Source organism: Schistocerca gregaria, chromosome 5 (assembly GCF_023897955.1).
Source record: "Schistocerca gregaria isolate iqSchGreg1 chromosome 5, iqSchGreg1.2, whole genome shotgun sequence".
Lineage (NCBI taxonomy): Eukaryota > Metazoa > Arthropoda > Insecta > Orthoptera > Acrididae > Schistocerca > Schistocerca gregaria.
In genome coordinates this window covers 643,512,256-643,532,750 of record NC_064924.1, presented here as the reverse complement: position 1 = coordinate 643,532,750, position 20,495 = coordinate 643,512,256, and the positions used below count along the sequence as shown (strand labels likewise).

At 37.0% G+C, this 20,495-nt stretch overlaps 1 protein-coding gene across 2 annotated transcripts in view; it reads left to right on the top strand.

Annotated features, from left to right (window-relative positions):
* LOC126272249 (solute carrier family 35 member F5) overlaps window positions 1-10,705 on the top strand; it is a 142,927-nt gene extending 132,222 nt beyond the window's left edge. For both annotated transcript variants that reach the window (XM_049974961.1, XM_049974962.1), the window contains one exon: window positions 7,098-10,705. In XM_049974961.1, the coding sequence (XP_049830918.1) occupies window positions 7,098-7,167 (70 nt within the window). In that variant the 3' untranslated portion in view covers window positions 7,168-10,705. The remainder of the gene's footprint in view (window positions 1-7,097) is intronic.
* The last annotated feature ends 9,790 nt before the right edge of the window (window positions 10,706-20,495 follow it).

Here is a 20,495-nt window from a genome sequence, read left to right as displayed (position 1 = left end):
TGCATGTTTGCATGCTTGCATTGAACATTCTGACAGTTGCACACCAGTTCTTAATGTACCATCACTCCACATTTACAATAACTTATCTCACATTTACATTAACCTGTGATCTTGCAGTATTAATCATTCAAATATGTTACCGAGACAAATCAAGTAGTGGAAGCTCCAGGTAAGACTATTAACAATGTAGGAAAAGACAGATTGCTTCTTACTGTAAAGAAGGCATGTTAAACTGCAGACAGGGACACTTAAGACACTTACATTGAGCTGTCGGCCACAGCCTTTATCAGTAAAGAAAGACCACCATCTCACACACGAGCAAGCACACACACACACACACACACACACACACACACACACACACACACGACCACCAACTCCAGCGTCTCAAGCCACAATTCTGGCTAGACCAAACCATGCCCATATTAGCAAGTAGTAGCACCCCTTACAGGACTCAAGTTTGTTTAATAACAGTATTAAAGCATGGGCAACTAATAAGAGTAAATTATTATACACTACAGTCAACACACACGCTGTTGAGCACAAATATAATCCAGTCACAATCAAATTTATCAATCTCTGGATACTAAAATGTGAGTCTAGAGACACGTATACACAGCATGAAACTGAAATGGTATGTTAAAACAATTTAATTGGATAGATAAAAAAATCTACTCACCAATCGGCTGCAGAATATACACACAAAAGATGGTTGCGGCGCTGCACAGCAAAGACACGCTAGACGTAATCGTCCAATCCATCACGGACTCTGTGACGGCCGCGGTCATGGACAAACTGCTAGAGTCTGTCGGGCGCAACAGCACCGAAATCCAGTCTCTTAGGAAGTCCCTGGCCGCACAAGAGAAAAAAGCCGCCGACCTAGAAGCTAAACTGTCTGCTGCCACCGATGAAATTGAGCAGTATCAGCGAAGGAACAGCTTGCACTTGTTCGGGGTAGCTGAAAACGATCGCGAAAACACCGACGACCTGGCCATTAGCCTCGTGCGTGAGAAACTTGGCGTGCAGATCGACGTGGCCGATATTGACAGAAGCCACCGTGTTGGGCGCAGGATACCAGGTGCCATGAAACCCAGGCCCATAATAATTAAATTTGTGTCTTACCGGAAAAGAGCTGAAGTGTTTGCTCAGAAAAGAAAACTCGCCAAGAGTGGGGTTACCCTGAGGGAAGATCTGACGCGCGAAAGACTAAAAGTTTTGAACGCTGCGATCACACAGTTTGACCCAGGATGGCAGGATCGTAATAAAGACGGAAAGAGGGAGGAAAACGGTGACAAACATGTTCGAACTGAAAGACTGAGCGAAATCTCGCGAGACACAAAGTCTCATATTGTAATCTGTCTAATATAAGTTAATTTTTATTCTTTCTTTTCATTTTTTTTTAGCTTAAATACAGCTCCGTTATTTCTATAAGTACCATAAGTACTCTATTTAAAATCAGTCAATTGTTTCACAAAAATATTGTTTCTTTATTTGTCTATCATAGGTGCTCATGTATATTCATATTGTCAGTCAAATGGGAATTAACATTCTCCATTAACAGGAATCTCCTTACAACCACCTTTCTATATCTTTTATTTTCATCTTCGCCACTACCACTACTACTACTACTATCTTTTTCGTAACCACTACTGCCACTTTCCATCTTTCTTTTCGCTCCCTTCTTTGATACTTCCAGCGTGTTTTTCACCTTTAGTCCACAGACGCTTGAGTCAGTCGCGACCTTGGACACACCTGTAAATATGTCTTGCCCCGCGAAATCCAGCTTTTGTCCCTCTTCCGGCCAGCAGGTAAACGGAGCGCGCTCGGTCCTACAGGCGGCCACAATGGGAAGGACCGGTTCCGGCGGCGGGCTCTTTGTGGCCCACGCGAACGCGCAGTCGCTAACGGCTCACTTTGACGAGTTCTGTGACCTGTTCTGCCAATCGCTGTTCCACATTATCCTCGTCTCTGAAACTTGGTTGAAACCAAACATTTCTTCTGACGCTATCTGAATCGCTGGTTACTCTCTCCAGATCGTGAAACACGACGCGGAGCTGGTGTGGGTGCCTATGTTCGCTCTGATCTGACACCTACTGTACTATGCACATCGGATGCAAAGGGCGAAGGAGAAACAGAGTTCTTGTTTTTCAAAATAAATGCATCAAATCAGAAGCTGCTAATTGGAGTAATCTATAAACCTCCAAATGTCGGTGCCATGTCCTCCTTTCAGTCTGCCCTGTCCTCACTCGTGACACAGTATGAACACATAATCATTATGGGCGACACAAACATCGACTTACAGTTAAAATCTCCCTCTGCCGAAAAACTAAGGTGACTGTTCCACTCCAATGATATGAGTTTAACACCACTGGACCCAACTCATCACATGCCACACAGCCACACAATCATAGATATAATAGCAACAAAGCGACCAGATAAAATAATCCGCACCAATCAGACATCCGCTCCGGGACTCTCTGCTCATGACGTGATATTCTTAAATTACTCAATGCATACTACCAAAGAAAAATCTCACCTGGTAACCTACAGAAACTTAAAAAAATGTTAACTATGACGCTCTTCAAAAGGATTGCTCAGACGTCCCTTGGCATGATATAAGCAATGAACTGACTCTAGACGGAAAAATTCGGCAATTATGTCGCAAAATTATTGCACTGTATGATAAACATGCTCCTCAACGCACTGTCAAGGTAAAGAGAGCTCCTGCTCCATGGCTCACCACTGCATTACGCCAGTTAATGAATAAACGTGATGCTGCGCATGGGCCTTCAAGCGTAACCCAACTCCTGAGGCGTACGAAGCTTATAGGAAACTCCGAAACAGAACCAAGCAAAGCGTGAGGAATTCCAAAATCAGACATGCCCGCTCTGTCGTATGCGGCATATCAAAACCTGCTGAACTGTGGAAAAAGCTCCGCACTTTCGGTATAGGGAAGCGAATATCTGACGCTGTTTATCAAGCGTCTGCAGAAGAATTAAACGATTTCTTCTCAACAGCTGTAAACTGCCACGCAGTGACGAATTACCAGCCCCAAGATATCAATCTCTCGAGAGACAAGTTTTTCCTAAAACATGTCGCTACAGGCACAGTACACAAGGCAATTATGAGAATCTCTTCTGAGGCAGTAGGAAATGATGAAGTGAGCATTGGCATGATTAAGAACGTCGTAGACACTATTATTCCAGTTATCACAGACATCTTCAACCTGTCTCTTGTCAGTAGTACATATCCTACTGAGTGGAAGCAAAGTTTAATTCAGCCTATACCCAAGACTGACAACCCTAAGTCGCCAGGTGACTACAGGCCGATCAGCATACTACCTGCAATTTCTAAAGCCCTAGAGTACATCGTCCATGAACAGCTGACGGATTACCTCAAAACTCATAACATCCATGACAAATATCAGTCAGGCTTTCAAAAGCACCATAGTACAGCAACCGCATTAATCAAAGTAACTGAAGACATTAGACATGCTATGGACAGACGTGAAGCTACTATCCTAACACTGCTTGACTTTAGCAAGGCTTTTGACACAGTTGACTTCGATATATTACTAACTAAAATGAAACAGCTGAATTTCTCAAACAGCGCAATACACTGGTTCGACAGCTACCTCAAAAACAGAAGAATTTGTGGGTCGGAAAAGTCATCATGGAAAAGTGTGCGCTCTGGAGTTCCCCAAGGCTCCGTCCTTGGTCCACTACTCTTCTCACTGTACATTAATGATATTTCTTCAGTGATTCACTCCTGCAACTACCATCTTTATGCCGACGACATCCAACTGTACATAAGTGCAAGCCCCAAAAACATTGCTGGCGCAGTAGCGAGTATGAACGCAGATCTTTGCTCTGTTTCCCGATGGGCACAGAACCTAGGTCTGCAACTAAACCCCAAGAAATCCCAGGTCATACTTATATCTCATCCAAAGTTAATCAGCCGGTACTTTTGCGAAACAGTCCCTAAAATACTCCTCAATGGTACCCAACTACCATACCAAAAAACAGTAAAAGACCTTGGAATAATCTTGGATGAACACCTAAACTGGGAAGAACAAACAGTCACAGCTTGCCGGAAATCGCTCTCCTCCCTACATGCAATTCAAAAATTTAGAAAAATATTTCCAACCCATGTTAAACAAAAATTAGTCGAAACACTAGTCTTGCCTAATCTTTACTACTGCGATGTAGTTCAACATGGCACAAATAGTGAAAATTCTAGATGCCTCGAGCTAGTGATGAATGCTTGCGTTAGATACGTGTGCAATATTCGGTTGTATGATCATATCAGTCCTTCATACTCCCAGCTAGGTTGGATACGCCCACATAAGGCACATGATCTCCACACGATGTGCTTACTTCATCGATTTCTTAGCCACTGGTGCCCCCAATACTTATCTTCTCACATTAAACACCTATCATCATTCCACAATCGCAACACCAGATCGGATACGTCTATCATCTTGGCTGTACCTTTACATAACACAAAATCTTTCTCCGTGTCATTCTCCATCTCAGCCATACGACTATGGAACGCACTCCCATGTGATCTTCGTCTTATCCAGAACTACTCAACATTCAAGAGGGAACTCAAGACTTACATATTAGGGACGGTATAGCCACCATTGTTGTGCCCCTTCCATCTCTTTCTTTCTCCTCTCCATCACAGCTTCGAATTTTACCGTTCTATTTCTCTTCCTCTAACCTGTCTCTGCTCGATGAGAATAACTCACAAGCTGCAAGAACATAACGAGAAAATTCCCACTAACAATGGGACTGACATTCAGAAAAGAAAAGTATGTTTACTTTCATAAACATAGTCATTATTATTATTATTATTATTATTATTATTCTTGATTGTTATAATTATTTTTATTGGTATAATTATCATTGTACTACTGTTATAATATCTTTTTTTTTTTCTTTAACATCAATACTGCATAATAGGCTATATTTCCTTAATGTTATGTAGAAACTGTAACTCGTTCAATCTGAGTATGCCTGGTTAGGTGTAAGAGAGGGCCTGAAGGCCCTAATCTTGCCAGGTAAAATAAATACATAAATAAATAAATAACCAGCAAGCATTCAGAGCCAGTTGTAGTGGTTTGCCTGCTTTATTATCTTCGTTTGTTGCCCATGGTGTCAATGTACTGCGTTGCTACTCTGGGTGCAAAATGGGGTTTCTGATTTGGACACTGACTATGGTAAAGAATGTAGCCAACAGCTGCACAGTTGCGTTTTGCAGATGTTTACTTTCGTTTTTCTCAATCCCCCTACACACATTTCATAGGGCCAGTGCACTATTGTTTAACTTTCCATAAGCCTCATTAATAGTTTGCAGACCAACATCCACATACTGCTACAATAGTTTACTGTTGTAAATCTGCGAGCTGTAAAACCCTAACCACACAGTTACCTGTCTTTCAAATATATTGAACAGTCACTGTCATTGCTTTAACACACAGCCTATTGGTGTACACATATTTCACTGTTAAGCTGATGCATTGTTGTCATTCTAACCAACACAGGTTCCTGTCTGAGACTCAACCTTGGACTGACTGGTTCATGACCAAAAACCAGGCCCTTATACATCCTCGCTATAATAGGTGCTGAAACTACACATTGTTCGAAGTTAAATTTACTGTAATTACAAGTAAAACTTAACTCACAAAATTAACTGAATACATCAAAAAAGTCGTTCCTTTTTAACAGTTTCTTCTACTACAAGGTTTAGGCCGAACTATTTGTTAAAATGTTGAAATTAATATAAATATATAGTTATGCGAAGAATACTTTTGACAAAATTGGAAATTACTTTGGAATGAATTAAGGGCTGGTTTTGCTAACATGTTTCCAATTAGAGTTAAATAGATACTTTAAGAATACTAGCATTTCGTCTTCCAAATGTTTACAATCATTACAGAATTTATGTTTGGCTATATGTCAGCAATAGAATTTGAGTTATGAAAACTGTTTTTGCCCTATAACAAATGATACTAACTAGGCATAGACAAAGTAAATCAGCAAATCAATTGCATGCATAAAACTAAGCACAAAATTAGATCTGCTGTTATATTCTGTAAAACTGAGGGCCAACCTTTCTCTTTATGAAAAAGTAGATTATATACAGGTTTGTTAATGGTAATTAGTGTCTGTCCCTGGTAGCTGAGTGGTCAGCACGACAGAATGTCATACCTAATGGCCTGGGTTCGATTCCCGGCTGGGTCGGCGATTTTCTCCACTCAGGGACTGGGTGTTGTGTTGTCCTTATCATCCTCATATCATCGCCATCAACACGCAAGTCGCCGAAGTGGCATCACCTTGAAAGACTTGCACCAGGCGAGCGGTCTATCTGATGGGAGGCCCTAGCCACACGGTACTTCCAATGGTAGTTAGTTTAAAAAAAAAATTTAAGGCGGCAGATGGCAGAACAAGAGGGGAAAAAAAATATCCCAGATTGTCTCATCACACAGTGAATCCTCCTTTGGGGAGATGGGTTGAAGGGGAAGGAAGAGGGGTGAAGGAAAAGGACTGTAGAGGCCTAGAGAAAGGGGTAGATTTCGGGAAACTCACCCAGAGCCACGGGTCGGGGGAGACTTACCTTGTGGGGTGAGAAGGAAAGACTCTTTCCTTCTCATCCTGTGCCTGAAGGAAGAGCCACTGGCTCTGAAAGCTTTCTAGTTACAACTGTCTTTTATGTGTATGTTTTGCCACTGGTTGGTGTGTAGCCACTCAGGCAAAGATATTTCTCATTATTAAAAGCCTAAAGTGTCACCAATGAATAATGTTAAGTTGTGTACAGCTAGTGTAGTCTACAAACACTGTTCATTAGAGCAGTATTTCTATACATATAGTTTTATATTTTTGAGGGTTCTCCCCATTGATGAGAACTAAAAAAATAGTGTGTGAATTGAGCCTCTTTGGGTCTCAAACTTTTAACATTTTGTAATGTTCTCTCAATTCTGTTGTTTGGTACCAACACATCACCACATAAAAGAACCTATTCTTTTAATTTGCTTCACTGACTTGTTGACTGCTTGGTATATTTTCATTTTACTTTAATGATTTCATTATTTTCAGGACTACTGACTGTGAAGATGAGCAAACCGAGTCTTTGATTGGAATTAACTCAGCTGACCACGAAGCGTGATGACAGTCAAACGTAGATTCGGGTCACATTTTCTGTACAGAAGTATTCTTATATGCTACAAATACTATAGTTCCTGCTTCACATTCGAAAATTCTGAGATACAGGTCAACATTAAAGACTGCAAATATTAAAAGACACATATTTTCAGTGTAGGCAAACCATTCCCTTGAAACCTGTTTAACTTTACAGAAGTGTAATATCCGTTTTACCATTGAAGTGGTATTAATTAGTTTTAGGTGTGGATATTTCAAGCTCCACATGTGGCATTTATTCTTCGCACAAATACAAACAACTGTTGAAAATGATATTTTAGTACCTTAATGTTAGTTGTTTAGAGTAACTAAATGTTTACTTCACACAGCATGTACATGTTTCGGTACATATGATTCCAAGTTGCATAATTTGAGTGAAGAATTTGTAATTTGTGTGTGTGATTCTGACTTTTAGAATGAATTCTTCAGTGGGAGCATGTAACTGGCCATAGAGTTAATGCTGTCATTGTCCTCAGTCTGTAATTTTCTTCATACATCATGTTGTTCTGTTACGGGAATGAATCCAATGAAGATCTGGAAAAGGCATTAACCTGCATTTTGTCAAGAAAGTGGAGCTCAGAAAGGAAGCCTTATACTGCTGAAACCCATATTAAAGATTTTAAGGCTATGATTCTCAAAAAAGGAGAGATGACACCTTATTTAGAAACCTATTTATATAAATGTTATAGATATGTCACAATAAATACTTACCATTGTGAACATACTGTGAATAAGTTTTTCTTTCACTTAAAATGTTAAAATTGGTGTGAATAAAAGTATACAGAAGATAAAACAGACAGTTATTGTCTCAGTATCTATCTGATTTCTTTTCTTTAAATTTTATGGCATTTTGAACATAAAATAAGGTGATGTCATTACACTGCATTTGCCAGTTTAATCCGATTTGTACATAACCACATTTTCATGTGTTTTAGAGATCGTACTTCACAAGTCATAATTTGTTTGATCCTAGAGCACTGTTCTGATCTCTTTCGGTGCTACACATTTAATCTATCTTTTATAACTGTTGTTTAAATTTACTTGAGGTACAAAATCTGTTGTTCTTGTCCAGTTCTCTAACACCCTTCAAAAGAGTGTCAGTAATGACTTCTGTCAGTTTTTGCCTGCATGTTATTACATTATGGTAGGCATGAATAGAGACTGATAGATATTTAAGTTTAATGAACATCAGGGAACTAAATAATTCAGCCAGTTTATATTTTACCTTAAAAATGAGCAAATACTACATGAGCGGAAAGTGAACTGTGACAGACAAACTTGTGACTCATCCCTTGTCTTATTTCTTTCATTGTTTCCTATTATCTCTTAATGCTGTTGTCTGGTATAATGTCTTTTTAAGTATTGTAAAATACAGAATTTTTTCTGTATAATCTTTGGTGTAATTATAGTTCAAAATATGTTTCTTGCGGCAGATATTTATCATGTCATTTTCTTTATTCCCATGTGAACATTTTTTGTTCTTACAAACATATTTGATGGATTCATTTTTCCATACTTTTGTATTACAATCAAATAACATTTTTATCTGTCAATTGCATGAGTTTTTTACTGCACAAAAACATTTTGTTTAGCAAAGACATTTTATGTTCAGCAAGCACAATTATTCCCACTGTTGTGATACAAAATTTCTCTGTTCAAGTGATATAAATTGTATATGTGACTGACAAATCTATGTGGGAAAAACAACTTTCAGAAAATTCTGGGAATACCAAATGACCTGTCTGTTCTTGGCATGCAGTGGGTTTCAGTTACTCAGTGACATTTTTCTGGAAGTCTCATTTTATTCTTTTGACTGGTGCTTGGGATTGTGCAGTAATGTTTGATACCATTTTGGTTTAGTTTTATTATTTTTTTCATTGTTGCTGAATTACTTTTATGCGGTCCTTTGAATACTTTGTTTTATGTTTCATTGTCAAAAGTCTGAAATTGTATTTCATATATGACAGTGACAAATTCCAGATGTGAATTGGTTGCCATCTGATTTTATTCATTTTGTTGTTATTGAAGCCCTCAAGACAATGCACACAGGGAAATACAAATGCATGCAAATTCAAAAAGAAGTAGCAGATGTCTATACTACTTCACTCTTCTTAAAAATGGCAAAGTAATTATTTAAAACCTTCTCATTTAACATATTATTTGTTGACAACAAATAGGTGCCACATGTCAATTGAATTAGTGTGTGTAAAAGATTTAGAAATGGTGTGTGTATATTTTGAAAGGAATACTTTAGACATCTGCAATTGGAAATGTTGTAAACGTGATTGGGTGCATGCAGACATTTTTCCTGTGCAACTGTACTCCTGTTTGTCATGTGCAGACTAATAAAGAACTAGAAGATTCTCTTCCATAGACAGTTTCTAAAATACATTTTTTGATGTAATAATCAGAATGTTGGAGTGCTATAGCAATTTTAATCCAGAAGAGGTTGCAGCTGTCACTCAAGTGTACAGTGGAGTATAGGAATCTGTAACTTATTCTCAGTGACAGTTATCTCATGGGCACAAGAATTGTGTTTGCTCATAGTGTTCTTTTTAATAGTATTTTAATAAATTCAGTAATAGGAAGCTAAGTTAATTTCTGTTGGTAGATCAAGTGATGTATTTGTGAATGCTCATGAAAGTTAGCATTTTGTTGTAATCAGTGGATGTTGCATTTAAATGCACTATAACTAGCTTTTAATTTTTATTTTTGCACACTTTTGAATTGTCATGCTTTGATATTTTTTGCTTGCACTGCAGCTTGTTCTAGTCACAACTTGTTAAGTTTTCTCTTATATGTGGTTATTTTTTATAGAGTTTGAGTGTATGTTTTTGGATGAATGTATTATAGACTGCAAGGGCTTAATGTGGATACACTTAAAGATGAAATCTTTTAAATGTGTGAGTATATGGGTTTTGTTTCTCAGATGAGATGAAAAATGTGGAGGTCAGATGAATAAACATTTTTGAGCAGTGCACTTTTTAGAATTTAAGGAAGAGTATGTTGTAAGAACTTTTTAAAGTTTTTATGTCATATTATTCATACACAAACTGGTTCCTTTTACAGATACTGTTGAAGCTTTCCTGTTTTTGGTAGCCAAATATATCTATTAATGATGGATTCAGATGTGAAAACTTCAAATATGTTGTATTTTTTTCCTTATTTGCACTGCTGATCAGTTCTGAATTTTGTATAAGCTAAACTGAATGAAAAACCACAGTTAATAACTTGCAAGTTGAGGAAGATTCATTTTACACATACTTTTGAGTAAATCCACAATAGAGCCCTTTGTTTTGAATATCAGAATGCTCTTTGTACTTAAATCATCCAAAATGGTATTTTTTTCTTTTTCTTTAATGTTATGAGCTACAATAATGCAACTCTTATAATTATATATTTGCTTGTGGGAAATATCACTTGTGATGAACATACATTCCAGTTCTTAAACTATGTTGCATTTTTTGTTTCTTTATGTTCATGATCATAAACTGTTGTTGACAATATTTGTGTCTGTGATATATTTCTTTTAAAGTCCAGAAGTTTACTTTTTTTCCTTCCCTTTAATTTTTGTTCCCTTAAACCAGTATTGAAAAGATATTTTTCCTCCCTCCAACATCGGTATGTCATCTACTTTTCCTGTTTCTTGTGTTTCTTATTCTCCTGTAGCAAAAATTAAATGAAAAATTCTGAAAGCTAAGGGCTGAATTGTGTTTTTTACTTTGCAAGGCTGTCGACTTCCGCATTGGCAACTGGTCACTAGATACCTTGATGTCTAATACATTTTTGAACCAGTTAATTTATATAAAAAGTATAGTTGGATAGCATGGAATGTTTGTGAACAGACATTGCAATAAAAATGTTGTGTGGATGTTTAATTAGGAATGAACTTGAAAATTGCATTTTTTCTGAAATATTCTACAGGTGATGTGGAACCATAATCACAATTTGCAAGTTCATTCTTAATTGAATATGACTGTTGATTGTCAACACAGTGTCTCGCTCTGTTGTCAACACAGTGTCTCGCTCTGCCATACAGCACGACATTTAATTACATGCACCTCTGCAACCAGTAAATTCTGTCATGAGAGTAAGCAACTTGACCAATCAATCATGCCAAGGTTCTCTTATTATTTTTTTAAAAAATCAGGACACTTTTCAAATGTATAAAAAAAAAATGATCTTGCACAAGTAAGTATCTGAATTTTCAGCCATGTGCACTTCTAATTTATTTAGAAAAAATTAGGAGAGTAATAACGTTATTGGGCATACAGTGGCTTCTTCTTCAGGCACAAGATGAGAAGGAGAGTCTTTTCTTCTCACCCCACACAAGAAGTCTCTCCCAACATGCGGCTCTGGGTGACTTTCCCGAAATCTACCCATTTTCCTAGACCTCTCCAGTACTTTTCCTTCACCCCTCTTCCTTCCCCTTCATCTCATCTGCCTGAAGAAGGAGCCACTGGTTCCAAAAGCTTGCCAGTTACAACCATCTTTTATATGCACATTCTGCTGCTGCTGCTTGGTGGGTAGATTTTTTGTCTATCCAATTAAATTGTAAGAACAAAGATAAAGTTGTCTGTGCACTGTATTCAGTTATTAAATTTAGTAGTTTTCAATTGTTCATTAATATCTCCACAGTGAGTCTACATTTCACAGTGTGAAGTTGCAGCTATAGCAGTTCTAAAGTTAAGTACTGACAAAGTTTTTTATACTTTGTATTCAGTTATAAATTTAGTAGTTTTCAATGGTGTCTTATTCTGTTTCTGATGAAATAACGGAACCTTTTGCTCACTGTGTTTTATAAAGTTGTTGTTGCATTTTAGTGATTTATTAAATTTAGTAAGGTAGTTTTCAGCTGTTCTTGCTTGCTGTTTCTAGTGAAATATTTTAGTTAAAACTTTCACTCACTGTGTTCAGGTTTATTGAGTGTTCCAGTGGACACCTGATTTTATGGTTTTTGTGAAGTTTTTGTAGTATTGATATTAGTTGTGGTTTAGTAGTATTGATAGAAGAAGATGCTAGAGTGAAATTTGAGGTCACTGTTGTTAGTTCTTTAAATTGTTCTACTGTAGTAACGGAACTTACATAACATAGACATTTAGTTTTTCAGCAGTCATTAACATTTTACCTTGAGTGAGAAGTGTGGGCTTTGTCATAGGTTTGTTAGTAGCAGGTTACAGTGTGAAATTTGTTCAAAGTATTTTCGTTGGAGGAATGAAATGGGGAAGCCAGTGGGCACTCTAGCGAGGTTCTCTCCTGGAAATGCAGAATTTGTAGCAGAAATAAGTTCATAGAGGAACAGGAGTATGAGATCTGTGCCCTTCAAGTGCAGTTACAAAATGCAAAGGAAGAACTAGATAGGATGAGGAGTGAGAAGGGTTCTGGGAAATGGAACTGGTAGTTTGTAAGAAGGCTACTTGGAGGAAGAGATATTCAGACAGTTGTACTTTGCGTAACAGTTTGACCAACTGTCCGACTTCAGTGGAGACGAGCCTCTTGTAGCTATAGGTGTGGTTAACACGCAGTAGACTTCAATAGTTAAGGACTCTAAGACAGTTGAAGTTTCAAATAGGTAGAAGGAGGTTCTGCTATTAGACAGTCCACATGGCAAAGGTGTAAGCCAGCAGCTGCAGGAAGTGTTGGGGAGTGAGTTTCAGGTCACCAGCATTGTGAAGGCTAGTGCAGGATTGGCTCAGGTGACTTTAATGTTTTATTTATTTATTTATTAATTTCATGTTCCATAGATCCAGTTAGTGAGTCAATCACAAGGATATGGAACGTGTCAAATTGTACAGGTTTCAATTTAAACTTACAATAAATACAAGGGCAATTCAATGCCAAATTGTACATAGTCTAAGTAAGACATACTATAAATACAGTAATATATACAATGTCAGCTAAATAACATAACAACTATTTAACAGAAAAAAGTTTCAAATAAAGGTTACAAATAAGAGCACAAGGTTAAATCAGACATTAGGCCTACATGAGTAAATACAGGTACAGCCAATTTGTTGTTGCAAAAACTGTGATTAGGCTCAAATGCTCAATAAAATCAATTGAACTGGTTCTAGACACATTAAGTTTAGTAATGATGTACACTTTCTTTCAAATATTCATCCACAGTATAAAAAGATCTCTCTGCCAGGTAATCTTTGAGAACTTGTTTAAATTTTGGCAGTTCTGTATGAACACATTTGATATGTAGTGGGAGAGCATTGAACAGCTTAATGCTGGAGTAGTAAACTCCTTTTTGTACCAGAGTGAGACTTTTCATTTCGACATGTAGATTGTTTTTGTTTCTGGTGTTATAGCCATGGAATTTACTGTTGTCTTGGTAGATAGAATAATTTTTGCACACAAAGGTCAGCAAGGAAAAAATATACTGTGAGGCAGTTGTTAGGATACCTATCTTTCGAAACAAGTGCCTGCAAGTGTGTCTTTGATGGACCCCACACATTATTCTGATTGCTTTTTTTTGGACGGTGAAAACTTTTTTTGCAAGTGGTTGGTTCCCCCAGAACATGATAGCATATGACATCAATGAATGGAAGTAGCCAAAGTAGGCAACCTTAATGGCGTCAACTTCAGCCACTGAAGAAATTACCCGTAATGCAAATGTTGCCGAGCTAAGTTTCTTACATAGGTGTAGAATGTGAACTGACCAATTACATTTACTGTCTATATAAGCACCCAGGAATTTTGTATCTTCAACTTTCTGTATTGGTTGATCTCTACATTTTATGTTAATTTCATTGAGATTACTTTGTGATGTATGGAACCTCATATAATGAGTTTTATTTGCATTGAGTGAGAGACCATTTGAGGAGAACCAATTTAAGATGTCATTAAAGACAGTATTTGTAGTTTGTTCAAGATTGTGATCTATCAAATCATCAATTAGAATTGTGGTATCATCAGCGAACAGGGTAAATTTGCTGTTTGTCTCAGAACAAAGAGGAAGATCATTGATGAAGATGAGGAACAGCAATGGGCCCAAAACGGAGCCTTGAGGCAGAAGAACCATTTAGCATTACTGTCTGCTTCCGATCCTTCAGATACGATTGCAGCCACAAGCCAACAGTACCACCTAAACCATAGTATTCTGCCTTTTTCAAAAGAATTTGGTGGTTCACACAGTCAAAGGCTTTCGTAAGATCACAAAAAATACTCACTGGAGACATTTTTTTGTTAATGGCTTCCAAAACTTCGTTGCTGAAAGAGAATATTGCCTGTTCGGTACAAAGACCAGCACGAAAACCAAACTGATTTTTGCTTAAGATACTGTGGAAGTTGAGATGATCCACAATCCTCCCGTGTATGAGTTTCTCAAGAATTTTCGAGAAGGTAGTTAATAGGGATATTGGGCGATAGTTTGTTACATCGTTTTTATCACCTTTTTTAAAGAGAGGAATCACTACAGCCAATTTTAGTCTGTCAGGGACAATCCCTTCTTGTAGGGATGTATTGTATATGTTGCATAAGACGGGACTAACAAATTTATAACAGTGTTTTAGTATTGTACTAGAAATATTGTCCACACCAGCAGAATTTTTATTTTTTAATGATCTGATTACTCTTATGACTTTGCTTACAGTAACTGGAGGTAACGATAACTGTGGGATTCTGTTGCTAATAGCTTTCTGTAGGAGGGACAATGATTTTTCCATAGAACCATTACAGTCTGTTTTCTCTGCTGCTCTCCAAAAGTGGTTATTAAATATTTCTGCAACCAACTCAGGTTTCTTTATGATACTGTCCCCTGTTATAATCTCTACCTGAGACATGTTCTCTGTTTTCCTGCCAGTTTCCCTCTTTATTACATTCCAAATAGTTTTAATTTTATTTTCTGAGCTTTCAATTTCTGATTTTATGCACATACTTTTAGATTTATTTATAACCTTCTTGAGAATGCTACAGTAAAGTTTGTAGTGTTGTCGTTTCTTTGGATCATTACAAATCTTGAGAGAACTGTATAACATCCTCTTTGTTCTACATGATGTTATTATCCCTGTAGTGATCCAAGACTTCTTGGCATTGCCTGTATGACTATTTCTAACTATTTTTTTTGGGAAAGATGGACTCAAATAAAGACATAAATTCATTTAAAAATGAATTGTACTTTTTGTTTACATCTGTTTCCCTATATACTGCGCTCCAATCTATCTCTTTTAAGCTGTCATTCAATTTCATAAGGCCCTCTTCATTTATAATCCTAAAAGATTTCCAGGAATGCTCAGGACTGTTGCACACACTGATGTATTTGAGCCTAAGTAATTGACCACCATGATCAGAAAGGCCAAGGACTGGATGTACAGTGATCTCATTGCATTTAGACTTATCTATAAATATATTATTATCAGACTTTTACTGTTAACAGTAACCCTAGTTGGGAAATCTACAATTGCCATCACATTATAAGACTCCATTAAATGTACTAAATCAGCTTTACTATTGCTCTCATTTAGGAAATCAACATTAAAGTCACCAGTAATTATTAAGTTCTTGGACTTTGAGTACAGTTTGGATAATAAAGAATCTAAGTGCTTAAGAAATACATTCAATTTCCCTGAGGGAGATCTATACAGTGCTAACACTATAACTGTGATGTCATTTACAGTAATCTCAACACCACATACTTCAATTTGTTGCTCTATACAATGGCTCTTTAAATCTAATGCGTTGTAAGATATGTTGTTTTTTACATAAATTACCACTCCACCTTTTTCCATGATGGTTCTAGAGTAATGCACTGCCTGACAGTAACCGCTTAGCTGCAACCTTTCAATATCTTTCACATGATGTTCACTAAAACATAATACATCAGTATCTTTTATTCCTTGTGGTTCCTCTAACAGAACAGTAATGTCATTTACTTTATTACCAAGTCCTCCCACATTCTGGTGAAAAATTGTCATTGCTTTGGAGTTAGATGCAGATGTAAACTTTTGCCTAAAAAATTATCTGAAGCTACACAAGCAGTATGTTCATTACTAATAATTTCCTGAAATATTTGAGATTGAAACTGAGTCTGACTTGATGGCTGGAGCCATTTAAGTGTGATTGGTTCCAACTTTGGGGTACGTTTGTGGACATCTTCCAATATTTTTGTTTTTAAAAGGGTACCTAATTCTTTTTTTTCTGATCTGTTCAGGTGCATACCGTGTCTTGTAAATAATTCTCGTCCAAAACTGCTTATATCTACAACACAAGTATTGTTAAAATGCTTACACAACTTTGCTAACTTAGAGTTCGTTTGTGAGATAGCCTCATTTACACAGGACTGTGGGATTAAGTCATGTCTCTTTGGAATGTTCACAACAAATACCTTAGACTGATGAAGCGCCGATATTTTCTTCCTGAGCGACTGTACGATATCATTCCCTTCGTTGCAGGCAATGTTGTTTGAGCCACCTATTAAGATCACACACTCGTTTTTTACTTTCTCAGGATCACACCCCGCTACAACTTCTTGAAGTTTAGCACCTGGTTTTACGATTCCACAAACATCGGCACCATTCAAACTGCTTTTCACTATATCAGCCATGCCTCTGCCATGACTATCAGCAAAAATGTGAAGACGATTTTTTGATGTTTCACTCACAGCAGACTGGATCACGCTACTGCCACTTTCACTGCTATTAACTGAACGTTGTGGCTTCGGAAGATCAAACGTAACTTTTTTCCGTTAGTTTACCGGTACACTCTTCTTACGATTGTTTTCACTTTCTGTGAGACTATTACTAGAACAAAGTACCTCAAAATTGTTTACATTCTCGAACCTCGAAACATTTGTTGTAGACGACGTTTTAGCGCCGAATAATTGATGCTTGTTGTGTACTAACTTCCATTTTGATGATTTATCAGCGTCATTTTGCGGCAATGTATCCATGTTCTGGCGAAAGTTTTTGTTCTTCTTTGTGTCTTGAAGCAATGGATCCATGTTATGCTTTGACTTCAGCTCCGTATTTTTGGACTTCAGACTGTTGATTTCTACTCTTAGACTGCTGATTACACATTGTAAACTAGTAATACGTTCACTATACTTTAAGAATTCATTTTTGCACTTTATGCACGAATTTTTAACGGCTTCACTATAACTTATTTTAGGAGTAAAATCACGGACATCTACACATGCCATCTTGTCCTGGGAGTTATGTACAGATTTTTTGAAAGAGGATCAGGTAGTGATTGTGGATGGAACTGGGAATAGTGTTGATAGGGATGGGGAGTATGGTGTAGGTGGTGACCTGGAAGAGAGAGCTACTCAGACTGATGGCACAAATGTGCACCTCATGCAACTATTTCAGCATCGTGATTGGCCTCGTCTTAATGCTGCTGTTAGGTGTGTTAACACGGGGATTGAGAAGATTGAATCTTTAAACAGATCAGGTTTCATTAGACATGGTCTGCAACTCATTAAGTATGGGAATGGGAGGTTGGCAAAGCTTATACATGACAATACTGTGGGTGGTGGTGGGATCACCCTTGGGAAAATTTCTGTAGTATTAGGCATTAGAACTGCAACATTTTTAGACTGAAATCAGCTGATAGGTATCCCTGCTTAAAGGAAGTCTCTCTAACATGAGAATCACCTTCAAAGGAGTTCAGATATCTAAGAAGAGAGGGAATTAGCATATTTCATCAAAATATAAATGACAACAGAAAATGCACAGAAAATATATGCTGCAAAAAGTGACAACAATTTTTAAAACCAGGCTGTAATGTTCAATAAACAAGGTAGTATACAAGTATCCACAGAAAACAATATTTACAAAACAAACAGTAAAAATGTAATAATGCGTTAACAGTGTTTTATAACTATGCTATTTTCTGCATGTTTAAGATTTGAAGAACCCAATGATGATGTCAGTTGTTGCTGCTGAAACTAGTTTGGTGAATAAATAAGTAAATAAATAACAGAAAGGTTTTGTATCAAGGTGGACTCACAAGTCCCATATTATTGTTTTTAATTTAAGATATATTGGAGGTAAGTGAACTACTTACAGGTGTTGGTTCTGATTATATTTGTATATCAGAGCATCACCTAAATAACGTGGAAGTTCAGAGGCTTCCTTTACCAGGATGCAGATTAGCTGGTTGCTTTTCAAGGATTTCTTAGTGGTATGGGGGAGTGGCTATGTACATAATTTAAAAGTATTCCACCTGAGCCCGTAGATGTATCAAAGCACTGCATTGGACAGGTATCTGAATGTTGTGCAGGGATACTTGAATTTAGTGAAACTAAACTTTTAATTATAGTTGTTTATAGATCTCCAAACTCTGACTTGTTCACTTTATAGGAAGTACAAAATATTATTTGTACAGGGTGACTTCATTATTAATTTTGTATACGACTGTGCAAGAAAAAGGATTTTGGGAGATCTCCTACATTCATATGATCTGATGATACATACTTTACTTTTTCCAACAAGGGCGCAGGGACTAGAGCAACAACCATAGACAATATTTGTATTCATTCTTTGTTACTAGATGGGCGTTCTGTTAGTAAAAGGGTGAATGGCTTTTCAGGCCATGTTCCACACATTTTAACACTCAAAGATTTGTGTACTTAAACAGATTTGTATATAGTGAAAAACTATGCTGAAAAACTAACCAAAAAGCAATAGAGAGGTTTTTAAACCTCATTAGGGAACAAGAGTGGCAGGATGTTTGTTGTGCTGATGACATAGATGACTAATATAATACTTTCCTTGACACCTTTCTCATGCTCTTTGAAACTTGCTTTCCATTAGAATGTTCAAAGCAGAGTACCAGCAGTAAAAGACAGCATGTGTGGCTGACTAGTGGGATAGTGGGAATAACATGAAAATGTTAAGTTGCAATCAAGCTACAGTAGCCCATTACAAACAGTACTGTAAGATATTTAAAAATGCTATTAGGAATGCAAAGAGTTTGTGGTAAACAAACAGTATAGCTAATTTACAGATAAAATGAAAACCGTATGGTCAGTCGTGAGGGAAATGTCTGGTCAGCAACACAAGGTCTAGAATATAAAGTCAGTATGTAGTAAAAATGTTTCTGTTACTGATAAGTCATATATATGTACAGTATTTAACAGTTTCTGCAGGGAATCATATAACACTCTTGGAAAATCGCTTTCGGAGACTTATATCTGAAATACTCTGTTGTGATAGTGACAAGGGGGAGACTGAATCAATAATTAAATTACTGAAGACTAAGGACTCTTATGGATATGACAGAGTATCTAAGAATACTAAAGTACTTTGCTGCCTATGTTAGCCCTGTACTTAGTCATATTTATAATTTTTCCTTTTCCTGTATTCTTCTTTGCTCTGTGAGGAGCTGGATAGATTAAACAGAAGGTTTCAAGTGCTAGGCATCTTTTTTGATTTAACTAAGGCATTTGATTGTGTTGGTCACAAAATATTGCTTCAGAAGTTGGACCATTATGGAATACGGGAGTAGCTCACAATTAGTTAACCTCTTTAAGGATACAGGGTACTTTATTATGACTTTATTAAATTCTATAGTCTTTCCTGGATTACATTATAGGGTTTCAAATGAAAAATGGCCTATATATATCAAATTTTAAAGTTAGTCATGTATGCTGCCACGCCCCCTTTATTTCTGTTACAGAAACCAGTGTTATTTCGAAAAGAACTGTGAACTTTCCGTTTCCAGCGATTATATGTTTGTTACATTGTATATGTTGGTAACAGTGCAGGTTCCTAGTGTCTGCAAATGATTATCTTTGCTAGTATTTACTTTTGTTTCACTGAAGCAGTTCGTTCACATGTGACTGAATGTTTTTTGCCCAAGTGCTACGTATATTTGTGGAAGTACATATCCTTTAGTGTGCAATAAATACAAACTGTGCCACACATCAAGAAATTCAATAAAAGGAAATTCCATGGTAACCAGTTCACAAACAAAGCAAGCCACACTGTTGAAAGTAACCTATGTAACAGTTCTTCAAATGTTTCCGTTAACAATGTTTGTAGTGTATTTGTTGTTGATGATGTGTACATTTTATCTTCTTTGATAAACGAAGTGATGAAATGTAAACAATATGCTGTCTGGAAATAACTGAACAACAAAGTAGCAGGAAGGGTTTAGCGTCAAAATTAGTTGTTCTGTGTGGATCCTGCAATAAGTCTACCTCGAAAATGACTTCAAACATTGTGCATAATTCATACAGTGTGAATTTGAAGTTAGTGTATGTAATGTGTGCAATAGGAAAGGATAAAGGCTGCTCAAACATTTAGTGGTTTGATGGACCTTCTTCCTCTTCCCAGTAGGTTCAGAAAGTAC